Source organism: Petaurus breviceps, unplaced genomic scaffold, assembly GCF_028583685.1.
Source record: "Petaurus breviceps papuanus isolate PSGF00001 unplaced genomic scaffold, PetGlider_PUasm1.0 90633, whole genome shotgun sequence".
NCBI classification, from domain to species: domain Eukaryota; kingdom Metazoa; phylum Chordata; class Mammalia; order Diprotodontia; family Petauridae; genus Petaurus; species Petaurus breviceps.
This window is the reverse complement of record NW_027187293.1, coordinates 7,503,672-7,528,472: the sequence shown is the minus strand read 5'-3', so window position 1 is coordinate 7,528,472 and position 24,801 is coordinate 7,503,672. Positions and strand designations below refer to the sequence as shown.

General features: G+C 35.1%; 1 protein-coding gene across 1 annotated transcript in view; it reads left to right on the top strand.

Moving 5' to 3' along the window:
- Window positions 1-24,801, top strand: part of RYR2 (ryanodine receptor 2) — an 864,696-nt gene that overhangs the window by 512,084 nt on the left and 327,811 nt on the right. The window contains exons 25-28 of the mRNA XM_069064486.1: window positions 9,188-9,347; window positions 10,960-11,107; window positions 20,650-20,858; window positions 22,995-23,169. Of these exons, the coding sequence (XP_068920587.1) occupies window positions 9,188-9,347; window positions 10,960-11,107; window positions 20,650-20,858; window positions 22,995-23,169 (692 nt within the window). The remainder of the gene's footprint in view (window positions 1-9,187; window positions 9,348-10,959; window positions 11,108-20,649; window positions 20,859-22,994; window positions 23,170-24,801) is intronic.

Here is a 24,801-nt window from a genome sequence, read left to right as displayed (position 1 = left end):
TTGTACTGCTGCAGGAATTTCTCCATTGCCAGGCTATGCAGCAGACAAGAATTTTTCCATCTTCTCCCTCCCAGGGCCTTCTGAAAGAAAAGGAAGGTACCTGGTCTCCCGATCTCTACCTGTCTGTGCCAGTATGCTTCCTCATTTCAAAGAATGGCATAATGTAACATCTCCATCTAACAAGAGACCGAATCTTAAGGGATGCCCCTGAGATTGTTCAATCTTGTGCTTCTGTCTGTAGACCGCTATGCATGGACTCGCTACTCAATGGTTAGCCTATTCTCATCATCTATATTTTCCCCATTCTAGTGATCCTGGCGTCAAGTTGAATGTACAAAACCTGACCCCTATCCTCAAACTGACATTCAGTCAGACCTATCCACTTTAACCCCACCTCTACCATGTGCCACATCAGATCTTCTTGCCCTTTATACTGTGTCTTTTGGAATGTTTGCTCCATGAATAACAAACGTGCTTTCATCTTAAACTACTTTGTTTTTCATTCCTTTCTTCTAACCCTCATTGAGATATGCTTTCTTCCTAATTAAACCTCTTCCCTTCCAGTTCTGGTTACAACTGTTTCTCATATACTAACTCACCTTTCCCCTCTTTCCTGTAGTTCTCAATTCAGTTGTCATGGTAGTAGAGTCAGGATACTTAGATCCCCCTTTGAACACTTTCACTAAACATCTTTTATTTCTTTGAGATTTATGCCATCCAGATTGAACACCCAATCCAGCCCTGATAACTGTTATCTTTAGACTCTAAAGACCCTTCCTTACTCAGCAAGTTAACTGCCTAGCTCACAAATCTTTCTCTACTTCCTGTATCCTGCACTGATACTTGGAGACTTCATAAATAATCATAAATTATATGAAAACATGAAAATTGTATGAAAATAAAAACTTCTTAAGTGCCCAGTTACTCGGTCTACTAAATTCCCATGATTTGCTGCTCTGATCTCCTTCAGCTACATATACAGATAGTCATGTACTTGATTATACCATTACCCATTAAGTGTTCTATTTCTAGTGCCAGAACTCTGAAATTCCTTTATCTAAAATAATCTTTTCATCTTTCCAGCTTTACCTTATTAGTCCTTCATATGACTTCCATTCCTTTTACCCCTCAGTTCTTTCCCAGGCCGTCATCCCTGTACTGGATACATTCTCCTGCTTCTGTCTTGATGAACCCTTGATGAACCAACTCAACTCTAACCTGGCTTCCATCATTGTTTCCTCTGCAACCCTTGTCCTGTTGTCTATCATGCTTTGCTGGTCCTCATACTTGGATTATTTCTGCTATGTGTCTCTTTTGCTCCAATTTGCATGAAACTCATTGACAAAAACCTGGTGATTTGGTGTACTACAAATTTATGTTACACAACCTCAGCTAGACCCTCAACATAGTAAGACTTCCAAACCTTCTCATCTGTCATTAGTCATCCCACTTTCCCTTTCCCTTACTCTCTCAGTCAAAAACCTCATCTCATATTTCATTGAAAAATTGAGACCATACAGAGATAGTTCCCTCTTTTCTTCTCATCTTACATCACTCTGATATCTCCCTCTACTGTATACACTTTTCACTCCAGTTTCAGATAAAATGGTGACTTTTCTCCTATCTTATCCTTTGCCAACTTCTCTAGCAAAGGGCCCCTACTATCATCCCCATTCTCTCCCTTCTGTTCAGCCTTTATATATTAGTTCCTTCCTTTTGCATATAAACATGCCCATCATTGCCTTATCCTTATAAAACTCTCAGTTGATCTGGTCATTCCAGCTAGATACTGTGCTATATCTCTTTTCTTGTTTGTGGCTAAACTCCATAAGAAAGCTAGCTAAAACTGGTGCCTCAGCTTTCTCTCCTCTCATTCAATTATAAACCCTCTTTTGTATGCCTTTGCACTTCATCATTTACCTGAAACCAAACTCCACACTTACCATTGGTCTCTTAATGTAGAAATCTGATAATCTTTTCTCAATCCTGAGACTCCTTGACCTCTCTTGTAACATTCAGCTGTACTAATCAGTTCCTCTTTCAGGATATTCTCTCCTTTCTAGATTTCCCTGATATTTCCCTCTCCTAGATCTCTTTTATGTATTCATTGGTTGTGCTTATAGGCATCTCAAACTCAATATGTCCAAAATAGGACTCATTATCATTCCCCAAAAGTCTTACCCTCCTCAAAATTTTCCTATTACAATTAAGGGCACAGTTATTCTCCTAGTCACCAAGATTTACAATCTCAGGGTCATCTCTTACTCCTTACTTTCATCTCATGTATCCTATCCATTACCAAATCTTGTTTCTATCTTTACAACATCTCTTGTATAAATTGCCTGCTCTCTACTCATATAACTACAGCCCTAATTCAGGCCCTCATGACCTTTCACCTGGACTATTATAATACTTTTCTAGTCAATTTCCCTGCCTAAAGTCTCTCCCTACTCCAAGCCACCCTCTATTAAGTTGCCAAGGTAATTTTTCAAAAATAGATCTGACCACATCACCCCCTACTCAAGGAACTCCAGAGGGTCCCTACCTCAAGGATCAAATATAAAGCCGCTGTTTGACATTTAAAGTTCTTCATAACTTGATGATTTTCCTACTTTATAAGCCCTAGTAATAATGATGACAACAATCATTTATATAGTTCTTCAAGATTTACAAAGTGTTTTTACATGTGTTCACATTTGCTTCAAACATCAACCATGTGAAGTAGGTGCTATTATCTCCATTTTACTGATGAGAAAACTGAGGCTGAGTGAAGTTAAGTGACTTGCCTAGCTTCACATAACGAGTGATTACTTGAGGAAGGATTCAAAATCAAGACTTCCTGACTCCAAGTTGAAAATTTCATTCAATATGCCACCTATATATCCTCTTATACCCTTCACATACTCTCTAATACAACTATCCTGGCTATTTGAACATCAAGACATACCATGTCCTATCTTCTGGCTAGCTTTTCCCCAAACCTAGTTTTCTTCCTCACCTCTGCCTCTTAGTTTCCTGGCTTCCTTCAATACCTCTTTTTTGGGAGGGAAGGGGTGTAATAAATCCCTTTATAACCTAGACCCAACCTGTCTTTTCTTCCTCGTTCCTATCTGCATTCTGTGATACAGCTAAATTAGACTTGCTTTAATTTAAATAACTAATTTACTAAATTAGACTTACCTTAATCTCTTGTCTCCCTGTCTTTGCTTTGACAATTTCATACTTGAAATTTTCTTTACTCTCACTTCTGCCTCTTACTGTTCCAAGCTCCTTTCAAAATCTAACTAAAATCCTACCTTATGGAGGAGGCCTTTTCATGTTCCCTCCAACTGCTAATGGATTTCCTTTTCATATCTCTGGTATGTACCTTGATATTTATATATTTTCTCCCCATGAGAATGTATAATCCTTGAGAAGAGAGATTTTCTGTTTACTTTGAGTTTCTTAGCACAGTCCCTTGCACAGAGTAAGGTTTAATAAATACTGCTTGATTAAGTGATTTTTAAAAAAATTTATTCTGGGAAATCATAGAGATGCTGAGTTGAGCAGCTGCATAGTTGGTTGACATATCTTTTTCCCAGGCAACAGCAGGGTTGATTTGATTAAAGTTGTGAGAGAAAGAGGTGTAAAGGGTGTGTGTGGGAGTAAAGAATGATGGGAATAAAGAATCATTTTTGTTTCCCCAGTACATTCATACCTGGTAAAAATGCCAGACAGATTTCTTTCTCTTCTTGGTTTGTTTGGTTTTTTTTGCTTACAACTGAGATAATTGTATACTTAACTGTGTTTTTCCCATATCTTCTTGGGTGTAATTGAAATCAAAGAAAAAAAAACTGCCTTTCCCTCAACTAAATGGAAGTTCTTACTCTCACCCATGCCCTTCCCTCTAAACTCCTTTAGAAGCATTTATCTTCTTACATCACTAACATTCTATTTTGTGTTATCATTATTGGCATCCATATCTCAGCTCCACTTCTAGATTGTAAATTTGGTGAAGAGACTGTTTAATCTTCATTGTGTCTGTACAGTAGCTAACACAGTACCGTGTATACAGTGACCACTTAAATATTTATTGATTTGTTGAATGAATGAAAAAATCTTAGATTGGATGTTAACTTATTCAATTTCCTTTTTTCTTATACCAACCATTGATATATGGGATTCTCCATGAGAGAACACTTTCTATCATTACTGTTCCTACACTGGGCATCTCATCTCCCATCTCTGAGCCTTTACCTTGGCCTCTCTTCATGCCAAGAATGCCCTTTTTCTATGCATCAACCTTTTAGAGTCCCTGGATGCTTTCACAATTCAGCTCAAGCACCAACTTTATAAAGATACATTTTTATTGATATCTCTAAATAAACTCTTATACATGAAGATTTTCATTTCCCCCTCTCAGTTGCTCTTGCCTCTCCTCCCACCAATGTATGCTGTATCTATTTTGTATACTACCTTTATTTGTACCTGTAACTTGGGAGTAGGGCTTAGTTTACTTAGTTTGTATCCTCAATATCTATAATGGTTCATAATACCTAGTTGTTGTTTGTCCTTCATTTTTGAAGAAGAATAATGACATCATGGATGATGTCTTAAATTGAGGTTGAAATGGATTTAATTTAGGCAGAATTGTGCAAAGTTGTCAGACTCACTGTCTCTTCCTGGGTCAACAAAGTCCAGTGTCAAGACAATGGATTACCTTGGTGTCTTTGATGTCTGACCAAGCTCTAAGTTAGCACCTGAATCAGCTGCCTTCATGACCATTGAAGCACATTGTTCTCATCTACCCATTCTGCCAAGGAGAAATTGTCATATACTTGGGGTAGACGTTCCCCTAATTGTTACCCTCAACCTGGTTTAGCCTGTCTGCAGAGTCAGTTTACTGGAATGTGGTTACTGTACATGCTTCAGCTTCTTGGAATCATAGATGAGAGTTGTATGAAGGTAGACGTCAAAGGTGGATGAGCAGCCCTGAAAAGGGCTCAGCAAACCCTCATGCCAGAAATTCTAGTTATCCCTGAACATCGCATATACCCCTAAAGTCTAGAAGGTGCTTAATAAATGTAACTTTTTTTCTTAGAAATTTTTTTATAGCACTGAGCTTATTTGAGTTGGTCAGGATCACGCAGCCAGTATATTTCAGAAGTTGGCCTTGAAGCCAGATCTTCTTCCTCAGAGGCCAGTGATCTAATCATTAATTAGTCAAGCATAATAAAATTCTGGTAAGGATAACAGCAGATCTTATCTAAAAATTGAATTTATTAATGCAAATAAAAATTGCATAAGCAATAACTCTTATGGTAGATAGACAAAAGCCCTAAATTATCCAAAATAATCTTAATAATATTTTATTTCCCCCAATTTTGTATTAAATACATTTTAAACATTTTTTTTAAGTTTTGAGTTTCAAATTCTATATCTTCGTACCCTCCCCCAAATAATTTTTATAACATTTTAGAGTGCAATTATTATGTTTATGAGTATGGGATAAAATTTTTGAAGATTTTTTTTTCAGATTGGAATTAAGTACTATTAAATTATAGACATTCTGCTTTTGCCTTCCTTTTTTCTTCTTTTCATCCTCCTTCATCAGTGTAATAATGCCTTTTGAACTCTGTAAAATAGTGAAGTGGAGTTTTGTTTTATTATAACCTGAGTTTCAAGCCAAACCTGTAGTATTTTGTCTGTAACTGTGTATATAGAAGGAAATACCTAATTAATGAAGAGAATCCTGAGAGAGGAGATTCTCTTGGTCTGCTTCTGAAGTCTAGCATAAAAGAAGTTTGGAACTTGATGTTTCTTCTCTAAAACAAAATGCTCTTTTACTAATTCCATCTACTGTAGTCAACCTCTGTTAACATTGTCTCCAACAATTAGGATTCTGCTACATATACAGTTGCAGGTAATATGGCCCACTTTGTCTTGAAACTTGGGTTACATTACATTTGAGTATATTTTTTGTTTACTTGTAAGTACATTTAATGTTTACAGAATTTAAACTTAAAGCCATCTGTGGTATGATCCCAAATTTTTTCCTTTATAAGGAAAAAGTTACAAATGAAAATTATATATATTTGAAGTTGCAGAAAGTACAAAATTCATAGACAGGTAGAAATTTAAAATGGATTTAGATCTGGTTTATGTAATTGTGGTTAGTTTGTATGATTTGGCATATAGTCCAAACACTGATTGTATGGGGTAGGCCATAGGTGGGAATAGATTGAAAGAATTTGTCAGGCTTTTGCTGAAATTATGTTTTTGTGGTCAAACCCTTGTTTGCTAAAACCATTATAGAAAGGCAATGGCATTTTCAGCTCCACTTGTGTGTAGAATTTGCAACCTTTTATACTGAGTATGAAGAATAATATAGTAATATTATATTATTGGAAGCTAATAGGTCCAATCTGAAAAATCCTTGGAATCTACTGATTGTTGTATGACTTGATTTTATTTGGAACATATTCACATCGAACAAGAACTTTATAATGTTTATATTTTAAAACTTTGAGTAGATGAGACTTGTGTGGGTATATAGGAAAAACAATGTGAATGAGAAGAGAACTAGGTAGATATTTTAATTATTTTTATAAATAAAAATTATCAGTAATAATAACATAGAAATGTGCAAAGGAAATTAGATTGTTATTGAACTATACAATCTCAGAATACACTTCAGAAGTGATCTCCTCCTGTTGATGAGTTAGAATCTCTTCTACAACTTCCTTGGAAATTGATCATCCAATTCCTTCCTCATCTTTTTTGCAGTGAACTCACTATCTCCTTAAAACAGCTCATTACACTTTTGAAAAGCAGGAAGTTTTCCTTATATCAAACTTAATCTGTCTATCTGCAGTTTCTATTAATTGTGCCTAGTGCTACCCTTTGGGTTCGAATAAAATAAGACTAACACCTCTTATTCATAATTGCCTTTCAAATATTGAAAGACTACTCTTCTGTGTCAGTTCCTCTCAAGGCTAAGAACAACTACAGTTTATTCACCCTCTCTAGTTAGTCCTTCAGTTGGTAGGATCAAATATAAACTTCTCTTTTTAACCCTTTTTAGCTCTTCATATCCAGACCAAATACTACTTTAACTTCTATCTCTTTATTCTCCTCCACACTTTGTGATTTAGTCACACTTGGAGTTCCTCTAACACTCCTATGTCTGACTTTGCTAGCTTTCTCTCATTCCTGTAATGTTCTGCCTCCTCATTTCCCTGGCTTCCTTCAAGACTCAGCTCAGGTCCCCTCTTATGTAGGAGGCCTTTATGGGTAACTCCCTCCCAGATTCTTGTCTATTTAGCCTAATTTTCTTGTATGTTCCTAGTTATTTTCATATTATCTCCCTCATTAGAAGGAAAACTCCCTGGCATTAGGAACTATTTTAAATTGTTTCCATTTCTTTATATCCTGTGGGTTTAGCACAGTGCCTGGCCATATAGTAAGTGATTAATCAATGTTTATTAACTAATTGATTACTTTCAAATCTGTTCTTCACCCTGACTTCTTACCTCTGGATGGGTTCCAGCTTTTTGATTGAAAAAATATCTATACTAAAACTTCCCTACAGATTATAGTTGAGAAGGGATTGTTTTTATAGCAAAAGGGCATAGTTTATTTCCATTTAAAAATCTAAGGAAATCAGGTTAGATAAAGTAGTTGTCTTTATTTGGCATTCTATCTGATAGTTTCTTTTTCATTTATCAGGATATTGACTATTTTGGAATACCTATTCTCCTATGATACCAAATTTGTTATAGTTTATCTGTTGACCAGATAAATAATTTAAAGTGGAAACATGGGTTGAATGTTCTTTTGAAAATGCGCAGTAATTTTTAAAATGGAATCAAGATGACATTTATTGAACCTGATCGTTGTAAAAATGAAGTTTGCATGGTTATTTCAAATTAAAGGTAGAAATATTTGTTCTCAGGGTAAATAATATCACTCTTCTCCTTGCAGGTATATTAGGCTTTTTATATCAAAAACAAAAGTAAGACTTTAACAATTTGAAATTCCTTTCACTTGCATTATAGTCTATCAGTCTCTATAGTCAATCAGTCAGCTTAGCTATTTGGTCAGTAAATATGTTTAATATGTACTAGGTGAAGGGCTAACTGATGGGAATATAGAAGAATATAATGCCCTCAAGGGGGTCACATTCAATTAGGGGTGATAACATACAAGTGACTTGTAACGGCAAGATGCATAGATAGATGGATAGACATACAGAGGGATAGATAGATGGTAAATGGAAAGTAATTTCAATGGGAAGACACTCAAAGAGTAAAGGAAAGGCAGGGAAGGATTCCCACTGAAGTTAGTAATTGACCTGGGTCTCAAAGGAAGCAGGAGACAGAGATTGGGAGGGGAGAACCTTCCAGGTATGAGAGACAGCCAGTGAAAAGGCATACAGTTGGGAGATGGGAATGTGTTATATGAGGGACAGCAGAGAGGCCAGTATATCTAGGTATTCAACACAGAGGGGATTAAAGTGTATGAAGATTAGAAGGGCTGGGAAGCTACCAGGTAGGTTGGGAAAGGCTTCAAATGACCAGTAGAGGATTTTCTATTTGATCTTGGAGTTAACAGGGAGAAAGAAAAAATTACTGAAAAAAAAGATAATAGAAAGGAGGTATAACATGGTCAGACTCATGTCTTAGAAACATCACTTAGTCTGATCATGATTAATTTAGTCTGTTTTATAGACTATAACTCATATTTGACACTGAGTGTATTAATATAATTGAAGTCAATTTGTTTTAAGGCAGTATTTGTAATTATGAGAGTGTTGCCAATAATAATGTTTCATCATGACATCTATATGACTGTTACAACAAAGCAATTTTTGCTACTTTTGGTAAAGAATGCTCCAGTAGAGCCTATGTTTGTATTCAAAAGGACACATTGAACCACTAGTCATTGTAATAATGAATTACTGGTCTACTGACTCACCATGCCATTTACTAGGCATATATACAAAATGGGGATAACAATAATTACACCAAAATTAAAAAGAACAAGCTTGTCTTTAAAGAATTATAAGAGAATGCTTTTCCCTCCTCTTTGCAGAGGTTGGGGCAGGTGGGGAAAGTCCAAGGGTATATAAATGTAATTTGTTATTGTGTTGGGATTTTATACTTGGCCTTTGCAAAATGGCCAATTAAATGGTGTTTTGATTTTTCAGTTATCAGTTAACAAGTGGTTACAAGCCTGCTCCAATGGATCTGAGCTTTATAAAACTCACCCCCTCCCAAGAAGCAATGGTGGACAAGTTGGCTGAAAATGCTCACAATGTATGGGCCCGGGATCGCATCAGGCAAGGTTGGACTTATGGCATCCAGCAGGTATATGGGAGCTCCCACCAATTTAGGCTTGTAATTTTGAGGTTAGGAATAATTTAGCACCATAGAATTTTTAGAACTAAAGTGGACCTTAGGCATAACCTGGCTTCACTCCTGTTTTATAGATGAGGTTAGATGATGGCCTCAGTTAATTACCAGCTGATGGTAAAGTCAAGACTAGATGATTGTAACAACCATACCTTCCCTAATGAAAAAGGTAACAAGATATAGTAGATAAAGAATTGTCCTCAAAGCCAAGAAGATATTGGTTCATTTCTTTTGATACATGTAGACTGTATCACCCTTAATAACTTCTTGTTATTCTACACCAGTTGTGTCAAACTCAAATAGAAATGAGGGATCATTAAACCATATATAGCAGACCTGTAGAGCATATGACCCACTGGTTGCTTGTGGCCTGGCAAAGTATTTTGGGCAGCCTGTGGAAAAATGTAGGTTTACCACTGTGCACTTTCCTGTTTGTCACATGACCCTTGGCAACCAATCATCATCAGTCTGTCTCTAGTCTAAGCTGTCTGGGACCTAAAGAAGTTTACAAGTTGTGCAGGTCTGATATATAGCACTCTGTTCAGCTGCATATTGAATTGACATGTATGAGTGTGTGTGTGTATTAGCATTATCTGTCTTTTGTTGTATTCATATTTATTTTGTTAAATATTTCCTAATTACTTTTTAATCGGACTCAGGTAAGTCTTGTTATGGGCCATGTATTTGACATCCCTGCTCTAGATACCTCCCTGAGATGTAAAGGCTGATGTTTACTGTGAGATCCTTATACCAATTAAATCACAGGTCTAGTCCTTATTGCTAATGAAATTTGGCAATTTCTCACATGCAACAGAATTCCACCAAAAAACTGGTATCAAAAAACAAAGATCTGACATTGTCTTTCCTTGTGTACACATGATTTCCAGTGAACTTTCCAAACCTGAGCCATTTTTCCTGAGGGTTGATGAACTGTCTGCATGGATATATCTTTTCATCCTTTTCTTTCTTAACTGCCACAATCAAACATACATTATTCTTCTGATAGAAATGTAATGAAATGATCATTTTGTAATTAGTTATCTAGTAATGCAGAAAACTTAAAATTAGTTGTTGAAGTTTTTGTTTTTACAAAAATTCAATTTAATATCAACAAACTCAGTATAATAGTTTTTAAGATATTTTCGAAGTGCTTGAAGTTGCTGCATTTTCTCAGATAGCCTTAGCTTGCACATTACCTGAAGATTACTGAAGTGACCAATACTTATTTGCCAGTTCTTGTAAAGATTTGTCAGTGATGTGTACAACTAAGTTATGTGTTCTCTGAATTGGTTTTTTCTCTTTTTATAATGGCAGATAATTTCAAAATCAAATGGGTTTGTTAATCTATGTGGAGTTTTTATTCTACATTTTGTCTTGATTTCATATAAAGAATCAGTTTTAATTCAATACACTAACTTATTTGATTAATGTATTTTTCATGTGTTTGTAGTTCCTATGGGTTGGGGATGGGATTTGTCTTTTCCCTCAGAAATCTTGTAATTTGATACATTCGATAGCCAAAGGCTGTAGTACTTTGATGATTTCTGTACCTTTTCTCCTTCTCTAGGACGTAAAGAACCGAAGGAACCCTCGCTTAGTTCCCTATGCTCTTCTAGATGACCGTACCAAGAAATCAAATAAAGATAGCCTCAGGGAGGCAGTCCGTACACTCTTGGGTTATGGTTATAACTTAGAAGCTCCTGATCAAGATCATGGTACTTCTCTTTTTTTGCTTCCTTTTATTATCATTTGTAATATCCACCAAAAGTCACACATGAAAGCAGGAGGAAAATTCAATTAAAACTACAAATGTGTCATAATATAACTATTTCAACTGAAACATGGCTATAAATATAACCTACAGGGATATGGTCTTTTGAGTAATATTTATCTACCATTAGGGTTAGAGTTAGCATTTACTGATCTATGTTGTTTATTAGCATTTCAAAGTAAAATCACTTCTATAATATTTTGTCATTAGTAAAGAATATAATTATTTTAGGGAATTTTAATATTATTTTAAATTCCGCTTATAAAATTACATTTTATTTATACATTTCTTTTCACCGAAGTAGTTTCAGATACTTAAATCATTCATCCTAACATCCAGACTGAGCAAATAGTAAATATTAATATTCTTATTTTACAGATAAATGAATATCAAGGAGCTCTTTCTAATATCTTTAGTGCTCCTCTGTTTTATACATTCGTTTCCACTCCCTTCTTTGTTTTTTGATAAATAATTTTCTTGCCAATTCCTCAAGATTACTTCCCTTGGAAATCCTAGTAGAATGTTAGCCCTATTAACTATGCATAAAAACCAAGAGCTCAGTCCTTAGAATAAGGTGAATAAAAGGAAATTAACAGGGTTTTTGTTGTTTCATTTTTTGACCTTTTCCTGTGATAACATTGTTATAGAGAACTCACTGTGAGGACACTCCCTATCTCAAAGCTGAATGGGTCAGTGATCTGCACATTATTGTTTTAGAGAGTCAGCTGGGACATTGAGAGGTTGAGTAACAAGACACTCAGATTATATGTGTTAGAGGTGGGAATTATCTCTGTAGAAGTACCCAGGGCATTAATCTGAACTTCTTAAGCAAGTGGAGTTGGTATGTCAGAATCAGAAACCCTGACAAAGTCACAACTGACAACCAGGTAAGGAATAAAACAAAAAACAAACAAACAAAATATATATATATATATATATATATATATATATATATATATATATATATATATATAATAAGATTATTGAGCATATGAGTCACTGGGGAAAGGTTTAACTAGGATTATTTGAATAACAAAATGGAGGACTGGACACCTCCCTTCCACCAGTCTCTACTTTCACAAAATCCCTAAAAGATAAATTATGCATTAGATAGATAGATAGATAGATAGATAGATAGATAGATAGATAGATAGATAGATAGATAGATAGATAGATAGACAGACAGACAGACAGATACATAGATTATGGTGAAACCCACAGGATAAAACAGAGAGAAATACAATAAGTAAAAGCTTTATAAATTAACACTTGGAGAATGCTAATCCTTAAAATGTACCCTTCCCCTATCAGCCTCCACTCTCCCAAAGAAAACTCAGAAATTGACTGATGGGCTTCTGCTATGGATGCAAACTGGATCCCTTTGCTTGCTGGTACATCTTATCCTCTGCTTTCTTCACTCCTACTAAAACAGACACTGATTTTTCAGAGCCCCTTGATGAAGGAGGGACTAAATGTGCTGAAACTTACATGGTCTGGCACTTAGATGAGAGTCTATCTAGGCTGCAGGCACTATCTGGAACAAACCAAGGAGGAAGCTGAGGAAGATGGCTGCAGCAGGCCAGAGGGATCCTGCTACTGTTCAAATAGTTTTCTACCTCCACTCCACCCACACCCCTGTGTTACTCAGATACTGGACAAAAGGAAGACTAGAGGTGCCACTACTATGATCTTTTTTTTTTTTTTAAAGCAATTGGGGTTAAGTAACTTGCTCAAGGTTACACGACCAGTTATTTCTGGGTGTGGTGCTAAGTATCTAAGCCCGGATTTGATCCAGGTCATCCCAACACTGGAGCCGGTGCTCTTACTCGCTGAGCCACCTGGCCGCCCCTCACTACTATGATCTTTTCAGAAATTTCTATGCTTTAAAAGTTGATCCTAAAGAAAAGAAACATGTAGGAGATGTGAAAAAAAAAATGAAACCTCAGCAGGGGTTCTGGTACAAGTGCAGTTATTTGAGTCCTCTCTCCACATGTAGAGAGATGGGCCCTTGGGGGTGGCCAGGTAGCACAATGAGTAAGAGCACCGGCCCCAGAGTTGGGATGACCTGGGATCGAATGTGGGCTCAGACACTTAGCACCCACCCAGAAACACCTGGCCGTGTAACCGTGAGCAAGTTACTTAACCCCAATTACTTAAAAAAAAAAAAGATGTGTCCTATTATCATAATTTCAGGGTAATCATAACTAATAATAGCTAGCATTTATATAGTACTTGCTTTGAATCAGGCACTGTGTTAAGCACTTTACAATTATTATCTTATTTGATCCTCACAACAATCCTGGGAGGCAGGTGCTATTATTATCCCCATTTTATAGGTTAAAAAACTGAGACAGGAGTTAAGTGCCTTGCCTAGATAACACAAGTAGGATGTGTCTGAGGTTGTATTTGAACTCAGATCTTCCTGAATCCAGACCTGGCACTCTACTTACTATACTATCCAAATGCCTCAAGGTAGAGAAGGGGCATTCCTATCTACACCTTAACTGAAGTCACATCTTTTCATCTGGCAGAGCGCATCTAAGACAATGCCATTTGGAAGGCTTCTTTTCTTTTACCACATGTGGCACCCTATGTCATCATTTCTTCTGACTCAGAAGCCAATCAGGGAACTCTTAATAATGAATCATACATGATTGAGATATGCCCTGCCATTACTTATGAATCATAAAAATAACTATAAATGAAGAAATTATTGAAAAAGACAAGTTACTGAAATAATTGCTGATACTTATATAACTCTCTCTCTCTCTCTCTCTCTATATATATATATATATATATATGTATATTATCTCATTTGACCCTTATCATCCTACAAGGAAAAAAGAAACCCTTAATAGAGTAGAATATTTTACATATATTCTTTATGAAAAAAGGAGAGCGAAAAGGAATTTTGAAATATACATTTGGAAATTAAGAGAAAATAAAAAGACAAAAAGTGAATAATCAGAAGGAACTATGAAAGGACAAACTGTTTACATTCTAATGGAGATTTTAAAAAGGGTCTTTGAAAATCCAGTTGTCACAAGGGGTTATAGATATAGTCAACTGAAGCAACAGACCTATAGTTTTATGTTATGTTCTGAAGATGTAAGAAAAATGAAAAGTATAGTGAAGGGGAGAGAAATACATTCAGGGAAAGTGGGAGAAAAATTGGGTGAACAAATAATGGGGTTGTATAAGTAGAACTATATGCAAACATGGAAGAAGTGGGGAAGGGGAAGTGGTTATTACTTGACCTTCACTTTCACACAAACTTATCCAAATAGGGAGCAAAGCACACATACATACATAGAGTTTAGTGAGAAATATATTCAATTTAATAGACATATATATATAGGAACAGGAAGAGGGGAAAGTGCAATATGAGAGGGAGGGAAGATTCAGGAAAGAATTAATCATAAGCAAAACAAATCATAAGTTTGGAGAGGGCAAAGTAAAAAAAAATTAACAGGGAAAGGGATAATAAAATAAATTTGGAAAGAGGAATATAGAGGAAAAATATAACAATAGTAAGATTAATGATGGAGCACAGAATGGAAAGATATAAACAATTAACTGTGATAATTGTAGTTTTGAATGGGATAAACCCATCCATAAAATGGAAGAAGTTAGCAGAATTCATTAGAAAGTAAAATGCAGCAATAGGTTGTATACAAGAAACTAATTCAAAACAGAAAGCCTCACACAGTGTTAAAATAAGGGACTGGATCAAAATCTATTATTATTTAATTGAACATATACACAAAAGTGGGGGTTGAAAATTATGTTTTCAGATAACAGAAAATTGCTTGATAAAAGAAATAAAGAGGCAAAATACATTTTGCTGAAATGTAACATAAACAATGAAGTGATTTCAATTATTAATATATATATGTATATTTTTATATACATATATGACTTCTAAATACTTAAAGGAAGAAATAATAAACTGAAGAAGAAATAGAAAATAAAACTATAATAATTGGGGATCTCAGTTTACCTCTTTCAGCCCTGGATAAATCTAAACATGAAATAGCCAAAAATTTAAAGACCTGAGTAAAATTGTACAAAAATTAGGTATGATAGATCTTTGATGATTATTGAATGGAGAAAGAAAGAAGCATACATGTTTCTCAGGTGTATATGGCACACTTACAAAAGATTAATAATTTAAGATGTAAAAACTTCATAAACAAGTGTAGGAAATCTTTTGCTGATCATAAAGCAATAAAAATTGTAGGAAATAAAGGCCATGGGAAAAAAGTATTAAAATCAACTGCAGACAAACAATCCTAAAAAATTGTTGGGTTAAAAATGGAATTGTTGAATGGAAAGGATAGAAAATTCCACTAAATCTAGTCACAAAAATGAGAAAACATTCCAAAATTTGGGAGATACAGCTAAAGCAGTTTTTAAGGGAAAATTTATACATTTAAACACTTTTATTAAGAAAAAAGAACAAATTATTGAATTGAAAATGCAACTATAATACTAAGAAAATAATAAGTTTTAAAACTTCACTTAAATACTGACATAGAAATAGTGAAAATCAAATTAACAAATTTGAAAAAATTAATGGATTACTAAAACCAGGGGCTTTTAAAAAAAATCAGTAAAATTGACAATCCATTAGTTGATTTGATTAAAAAGAAGAAAACTATATTACTAGTATCAAAAATGAGTAAGAATTTATAACAAATCAAGGAAAAAGAAAAAGTTATTCAGAACCATTTTCCCCCAGAACATGGTAACAAAGGTATCAACTTAAATGAAAAAAACATAGTATTTATAAAAATATGAAATATTCAGATTAACAGAACAAGGACTAGAGAATTTAAACAATCTCATATCAGAGAAAGAAATTGAACGAGAGACAAAAGAACTTCCAAAGAAAAAGAAAAGCAGGACCACGTGGATTTACGATTGAGTTTTATCAAACATTATAAGCAAAATTAATTCAGGTATTAATTTGTTTTCAAAAATAGCAAAAGAAGAAATGCTGCTAAATTCCTTCTTTAACAGTTAATCAATATGCATTTGTTATGTGCCTATCACGTTCCAGGACTGAGGATACAGAAGTCAGGAGATAGTTCCTGCCCTCATGACAACATACTAAAAATATGTACAAATAATCTATATATGGGATATATAGGAAATAATAATAGAGTGAAGGCAGTATAAATAAGAGGAATTGGGAAGGCTTCTTGTAGAAGATATTTTATTTGGAACTTAAAGGAAGCTAGGAGATGAAAAAAAAATTCCAGATATAGTAGCCAGCCAGAGAGAATGCCCAGAAATGAGGGAGGGGATATCTTTTTCATGGAATAGCATGGAGTTCAGCATCACTGGATTGAAGAAATATGTGTGTGTGTTTGTTTTAAGGCATAAGAAAATTTGTGGGGTGGGGAGCTAGAGTATGAAAGGCTTTGAATGCCAAACAAAGGGTTTTGTATTTCATGCAGGAGGGGATAGGGAATGTAGTGAGTGGCTCCTAGTATTGAGTGTGGGGCAGAAATAACAAAAATTGGACTGGGAAAACCATTATATTGGTTGAATGGAACATGGATTGAATTGGGGAGAGACTTGTGGCCAGGTAGACCCACCTGCTATTTCAATGGTCTAGGCATGAGATGATGGGCTTCACCTGGGTGGTGGCAGTGCTAGAGAAGAGAAGGTATCACAAAGGTAAAATTAACATGTGTTGAAAACAGATTAAATGGGTGGTGGTGGTGGGAGTTTAAGGCTAGTGAGGGAGATGTTGAGGATTATTCCTGTCTATGTTTCAGTCCTGAGTGACTGAGGATTGTGATATGCTTGGCAGTAATAGTGAAGTTTGGAAGAGGAGAGAGTTTGGTGGGAGGGAAAGAATGAGTTTAGTTTTGGACTTGTTAAGTTTAAGATATCTACTGGAAATAATGTTCAAGATGTCTGAAAGGTAGGTGTAGATAGGAAGCTGGAGGTCCACAGAGAGGTTAGGGCTGGATAAGTCAAATTAAGAATCATCATCATAGAGATTATAATTAAATCGATGGGTACTGACAAAATTAGCAAGTGAGTAATACAGAGGGAGAAGAGAAGAGGGCCCAGTACAGAGTCCTGTATGAAGCCCACTGTTAGTGACCAGACATATTTATAATGAATGTAAATGCAATAATTTTAAATAAAATATTAGTAGAAGCTAAATAAACTTATTAAAAAGATTATACAACACCACTAGATTGTATTTATATGAGGAAGAATGTTTTTTTAATATTAGGGAAAATAAGCTTAATTAGCCCACATTAATAATAAATATAGCAATCATATGATTATATTAATAGATGTAGACAAAGCTTTTGGTAAAATTCAACATGTATTTCTCTTAAGAAAAACAATAGAAATGCATAAATCAAACATTACTATAAAGATGGATGATTTTTATCACACAAGGTTAAAAAAAGTTCTCACAAATGAATCTAGCTAAGACTAAAAGGGAAATAGAACAACTAGGTGGTACAGTGTATAATGCACTGGGCTTGGAATTAGGAGGAGTCACTTTTATGAGTTCAAATCGGGCCTAACATACTTCCTAGCTGTGTGACCCTGGACAAGTAATTTAACCCTGTTTGCCTCAGCATAAAATGAGCTGGAGAAAGAAATGGCAAAGCACTCTACTATCTTTGCCAAGAAAACCCCTAAATAGGGTCATGGAGAGTTGGACAACATTGAAAACGACTGAACAGCTGCAGAAACAACAAAAAGGGAAATACCTTGCAGGGGAGATGGAGGGAAACTTTGCAGGACATTTCTCTGATAAAGGTTTCATTTCCAAGCTATAAAAGGAACTGATCCAATTTTATAAGAAAAAGAGCCTTTCCTTAATTGATAAATTGTATAAGAATATGAGCAGACAGTTCTCAAGGGAAGAAATTCAGACTATATATAGCCATATTGAAAACATGCTCCAAATCATTACTTTGTTTCTTCCTTCCTTCAAACATTTATTAAGTTCCTCACATTGAGTTCCTCTTATGTGAAGAACATGATTCAAGGGATCAGGGAAAGATAACAGTGTAAGACAGACATTTTGCCCTCATGCAACTTACAATCTACTCTGTGTATAACATACATAATTACTATATAAAATATGGTAACATCTTAGAGTAGTGTCCTACATTTAAGTCTTTATAAGTACAAGTTGTTGTTATCAGCTTTCATTGCTTTCCTCCAACCCCTTTAAAACATAATGGATATCAGAAAACAATACCTTTAATGACCAGGCATTTCAGTCACTATGGATTCGTTCTTCATTAATTAGTATTTTGAAAAAGAGCATCTCCTGGATGTGATGAATTAATTCACTAATGATTTGCTGAATATACATCAGAGCAAACTGCCTTTACCTTTATTACTTTCAATTGTTTTTCCCCATCCCTAGTTGGGGAATTTTTAGTTACTATATATATATTATTTTTAGCTAATATTTATTAGAAAATGCAGTTAATCTTATTCACTATCTAATTGAAGTTACAATGTTCAGCCACATCTTCAACTTTTCCTACATGGGAAGAGTTTTCACATATTTTGGGGCTTGGTTTACTGAAGCCATTACTTTCCAAACTGAGACCAAGGAATGCAATATTGGTTCAACGTTTCATCTTTAGTATGAAAATTAAAAAAAAAAAGATGAAGCTTTAGAACTGGATCACTTCACCCTTTCTCTTCTTTTCTTCTCAATTAAAAATGGTTCCATCTTCTCAATGGCCACCATCCTCTTAGATCTCCAGTTGGGCTCAACACATTCAAGTCTCTGAATTACTTTCTTTATGGTGTTAGCTTTTGGGGAAGGGGGCAGGGTTTCAGGAGGAGGGGAATTAGTTTTGTTTGACCACCACAGCTACTTTTTCCACAATCCAACCTTTTTAGCTGAGCATTTAGGGAACCTTTGCCCTTATTATGCTGTGTCAGGTTGTGAGACTTACCACATTTATGGTACTAAATTCTATAGATTTGGGCTATAGTTACCATATTGGTAGTAGTATTGGCAGCTAAAAATACTCCATATCACCATTATTTAGAGAAAAACAAATTAAAGCAATTCTGAAATTCTGCCTCTCACTCAATTAGCATGGCAAATATGACAAAAACAGAAAATGATGTATGTTGGAGAAACTATGGGGAAAAATAACATTGATGAGCTATTGATAGATTTATATATGAATATAACCATTTTGGAAAGCAATTTAGAATTATGCGCAAAATACTACTAAATAATATGTTTGCTTTTTGACCTAGCTATACTACTGCTACCTCTCTTCCCAAAGTAGATCAAAGAGAAACAATTCTTTTATATATAGAAATATTTAGGGGTGGCCAGGTGGCTCAGCGAGTAAGAGCACCGGCTCCAGTGTCAGGATGACCTGGGGATCAAATCCGGGCTCAGATACTTAGCACCACACCCAGAAATAACTGGCAGTGTAACCTTGGGCAAATTACTTAACCCTGATTGCTTTAAAAAAATATATTTATAGCATCTTTTTGTGGTGACAAAAAACTGGAAACTAAGAGGAATCCAACAATTGAGGAATGACTCAATAAAATAAGATAGATAAATATGATATACTATTAGTAGTGAGAAAATAAATTATTTCAAACAAATGTGGAAAGACTTTTTTGAACTGATATGGAGTAAAGTAAGCAAAACAAGAACAATTTGTACTATAATATCAGTATTATAAAAATGAACAGTTTGAGTATTTTTATAAACTGATAAAGAATGAAATGAACAGAACCAATAGAACAATTTATGCAATAATGACAATAATGAAAAACAAACAGCTTAAAAGCTATAGGAATGATGAGCAATGCAGTAATAATTTATTATTCTAGAGGACCAAAGATGAAATATATTATCCATTATAGAGAGCTTATGGATTTCGGATATAGAATGAGACACATATCTATCTATCCCTCCTTCCCCCCCATCTGTCTTGCTCTCTCTCATTTGTAACAGTCACATATTTTCACTATGCATATTTGTTATAAGAAATTTATTTCTTTTTTCCCCAATGGGGTAGGAATTGGGAAGGAAAGAAAATTGATTACTGTTAATTTTTTTTAATTTGTAGGTGGTGCTACAGATGTGAAATTATGCTTTCACTTTAAGATAGTCAGTCACTTTATTATTAATTTTATGTAGCTATTTAATTTTTTTCCAAGAGACCTATCATGAAGTAGGAATAATCTACAAATATTTGTAATATAAAAACAAAACACCAATAGAACTTAAAAAAGAAGCTGCCTCAAATAAAACCAATTATAGCAACATTCTTTGATCTAGATTATTATTGATTCTAGTTATTCTTTGAAGAATTATGACCTAAAAAATTAATCCTTAGATTCTTTTCAATATAGTGGTTATTCAAATAAATATCAAAACTTTGAAAATTCTTTCTTCTTTTTCAGTTACTTAGCAAATAACCACTAGGTTCTTTTAAAATTAAACAGCTGCTAGAACTGAAGTATGCAGTGGCACTGGAGAAAAGTTCAGAATCTTCCGCGCTGAAAAGACTTATGCAGTGAAGACAGGAAGATGGTATTTTGAATTTGAGGCTGTCACTGCTGGAGACATGAGAGTTGGCTGGAGTAGACCAGGTTGCCAACCTGATCAGGAGCTTGGCTCTGATGAACGAGCTTTTGCTTTTGATGGCTTCAAGGTATGTATACTTTACTTTGTGCTGTCTCAGAAATGATATAAATCTAATTTTCAGAAGCCAGTTACCATAGATTTTTTCCTGGTATTACTTTTAATGTTCTGGTAGCCCAAATGGCTTTTAGTCTATTGACATTTGTCTACAGTGTTCATAGGGAAAACCTAAAACTTGCTAGAACAATGCGGTGGAATTCAGAGGAAAACAAAAAAAAAGTGCATTTATATCAGAAAATGTCATATCCCAGCTAACACATCAAAAACCTGAAACATGTAGTGTGAAGGTTATATTTCCATTAGAGAATGGGCAAGGATTAAATCTACTGTACGATATGGCATATAGCTCATTTTTAAAGAAATAATTTAGTTCTACTTGGTGACTGAAAGCTGTAGAGTTCTAAACTAAAAAGAATTACTTATTTCTAAATCACTAGATAAATATTTGTGATGGGGTGCTACAGCCCCAGCCCTAAGATCATGTCTCTGGAAGCCTCCCAATTTCTCAGTAGGACCCTGTCCTGTGAGAGACTTTTCTCTCGTTGGAGAACACATTCTCTATCAGAACAGACAGAGGGATGCCTGACGCAAGGATTTTTGTCCCTGATCGACCCAAGGACTCTTCCTTCCACCAGGTCCATGCCTCTAACAACTCCATCAATGTCTGCTATACTACCAACACTTTCTCATCCATAGCTCCCAAAACACCTGGACTCATATTATCTAATTAGCATCCCTGACTTTCCTTTCCCACGACCCTTTTCCATATAAATCCCAGCACCATCCTCAGTCTCTTGCAGGTTCCCACATAAGGACCCTTGCTGGCTTTTGCTAAATTGTTAGAATAAACTCTGCAAGTTGATTATGAGAAGACTTGAGTGTGTGAGTTCATTCCAGGCGACTCTTGGCATTCTTTGGGTCCCAGCACCCCAAAACCTTGTCATTTGGAGTCAATGTTATACACAGTATGACTGTTACACTACTCATAATTTCATGGAAATGAGGTATCACTCTTATTTTCTTACCAGAAATGTGAGAAACTGCTCTTTGGATCGTCACTATCTTCTTGACTTACTCTATAGTGAATCTCTCTTTAAAATGTCCATGTTTCATTATAAGATGGAAATTTCTTAGTCCTTTTTATTATCTGATCTGATTTAAAAAAATTCTAGTTGTACAATTGTTGCCCACAGGATCATATACAAAATACTCTGTTTAGCATTCAAATATTTTCATAATCTAACCCTGCCCCCAACAACTTTCTGGTGTTCTTACACCTTATTTCTTACATATTTTGTATATAGTTTTCTTTATATATATTTGTTTTCATTTGATCTCCCTCATTGCATTGTAAGCTATTTGAAGGAAGGATTTCTTTTTTTTAACCTCTTTTTGTATCCCCAGTGCTTAGCATAGTGCTTGGCATATAGTAAACACTTAATAAATGTTTATTCATTGATTGATTGATAGCAAACCCATCTTTTTTTCATTATGTGAAAGAGCCCAAGCCCTTAGGCTAGTACCATAGGGCTAGAGGCCTATATTTGCACCCCTGAAATCAAAGTTCTCATCAGAATATCAAGCTATTATCCCTTTAGCAACTCCAAGTTTGTTTCCCTTCTGAGGGGAGTAAAATATATGTCAAGAATGTTAACATCAGGGACAGCTAGGTGGCAAAGTGAATAGAGCACTGGCCCAGAGTCAGGAGGGCCTGAGTTCAAATCCAGTCTCAGACACTTGACCCTTAACTAGCTATGTGACCTTGGGCAAGTCACTTAACCCCAGTTGCCTTGCCTTCTGCCCTCCAAGGGGGAAAAATGTTAACATCATATTGAGGCCTAAAGGAATCTAGGATTCGCCAGAGAGAAAAGAGAATTATATTCGTAGTTTATGAATTGATTTGAGTTCTCATACGTTTTCTACATTTTCTGTGGGGTAAAATAAAGACTTTTCTCTACTTGTTATTCATTGTTACTTTGCATGTTTGCCTGGGTATTGGGGATCCTTTTATACAAATCTGAGAAGAACTAGATATGAACTATATGCTTCATACCTAGTAGGTACAGTATAGATGGGTGGTTGTGTGAGGTGGTAGAATTAGTTATTTTCTGAATCCAGAGACAAGTAATTCTGAATTTCTTCTCAGGCACAGCGTTGGCATCAGGGCAGTGAACATTATGGGCGCTCATGGCAAGCAGGAGATGTTGTAGGCTGTATGGTTGACATGAATGAACACACCATGATGTTCACCCTGAATGGTGAAATCCTCCTGGATGACTCTGGCTCAGAACTGGCATTCAAGGACTTTGAAGTTGTTGATGGTAAGTAGCAGTTGATTTTATATTGTGTACAAGTTTGCCACATGATAGCTCAAAATCGTTTGTACCGTTATTTTTCTGTTTCAGGGTAGATGAACAGATGAGTGGCTTCTTCAAATCACGAGTATGCCATGTATCTTGTTTGATCAGACATTCTTGTAATTAATTTCTAGAAAAAGTTCCTTATTTGTCAGTTTGTACTTTCCATAGGGCATAAATATCTTTCATTTGTGTGAATCAGGAAACTAAAGGCAGACAATAACATGGTTTTCCTACACATATCAAATGTTCATTTAGGACCCTGAAAAAATTATTTTCTTGTTATTTATTATAATACATCTTCCCTTAGGAATAAGGGCTTATTGAACTTTTCATTTTGGATTTGCTTGGTATTTTGATCATAAAAGAAAACCTTTTTAAAAAGCATTCAAATTCAATGGGGTTTTTCTTAATCAGTATCTTAACAATAAAGATTACCAAACTACCTAGTTTTGCTCTGAAATCTCAAGCCTAAAGCAAACAGAAACTTAATAGATAATGTTTATGGCAGTACCACTTTGTCTGTGTATAGCTTTATAATAGTAATACCAGAAATATCCTGATTTTCTAAGGCATGAATGAAATTTAATTTAATCAATTTATAGGCTATATGATTTGTTTACAGAATGGAAAATAGAACATGATTCAAGGATAGGAATGTTTATAAAATAATGATATTGATTTTGTAAATGTCAACTTTACTGAAACTTTGTAAAGTTAGATTGCAACTAGTTTGTGAATAGATTTAAATATTAAATGAGGGAGTTTCTATTTGGTTGTAGAAGCATTAGGAAACCACTGGAGCTTCTTGAGTAGAAATGTGACATGATCAGACCTGTAGTTTCTTTTTTTTTTTGACGGGGGGAAGGTAGGGCAATTGGAGTTAAATGACTTGCCCAAGGTCACACGGCTAGTTTTTGTGTCAAGTGTCTGAGGCTGGATTTGAATTCAGGTCCTCCTGAATCCAGGACTGGTGCTCTATTCACTGCACCACCTAGCCGCCCCCAGACCTGTATTTTCTAATTGGCAACTCTATTGTGGATAGATTACAGACCTTTAGGAGGCTATTGCTTTTAACAATTCAGGAAAAAAATGATAAAGTGCTGAACTAGAGTGGTGACTTTGTGAATGAAGACAAGAGTAGATAAGGAAGTTATATTATAGAAATGGAATTGACAGAACTTGGCAACTGATTGGATGCATGGAGTGAGGGGAAAGCAAGTAGTTAAGAAACGACTCTGAAGTTATGAAATTCAGGCTATATCCCAGAGAGATAAAATAAAAAGGAAAATGATTCTTATGTCCAAAAATTTTTATAGCAGCTTTTTTGTGGTGGAAAGAATTGGAAACTAATTGGGTACACATCAAGTTGAGAATAATTGAACAAAAATATGGTTCAGTCAATCCTCATTAATTGTAGATTACGTATTTGCAAATTTACCTACTTCCTAAATTTATTTGTAACTACAAAATCAATATTCCATGACATTTTTTTGGTCATTAGGAAACATGGCAGAGTAGCAAAAAAATTGAGTTGGCCAACATACATTTTCCCAGCTGAAGTTGAACAAGGTGGTGCCCTCACTTCTTTTTTCT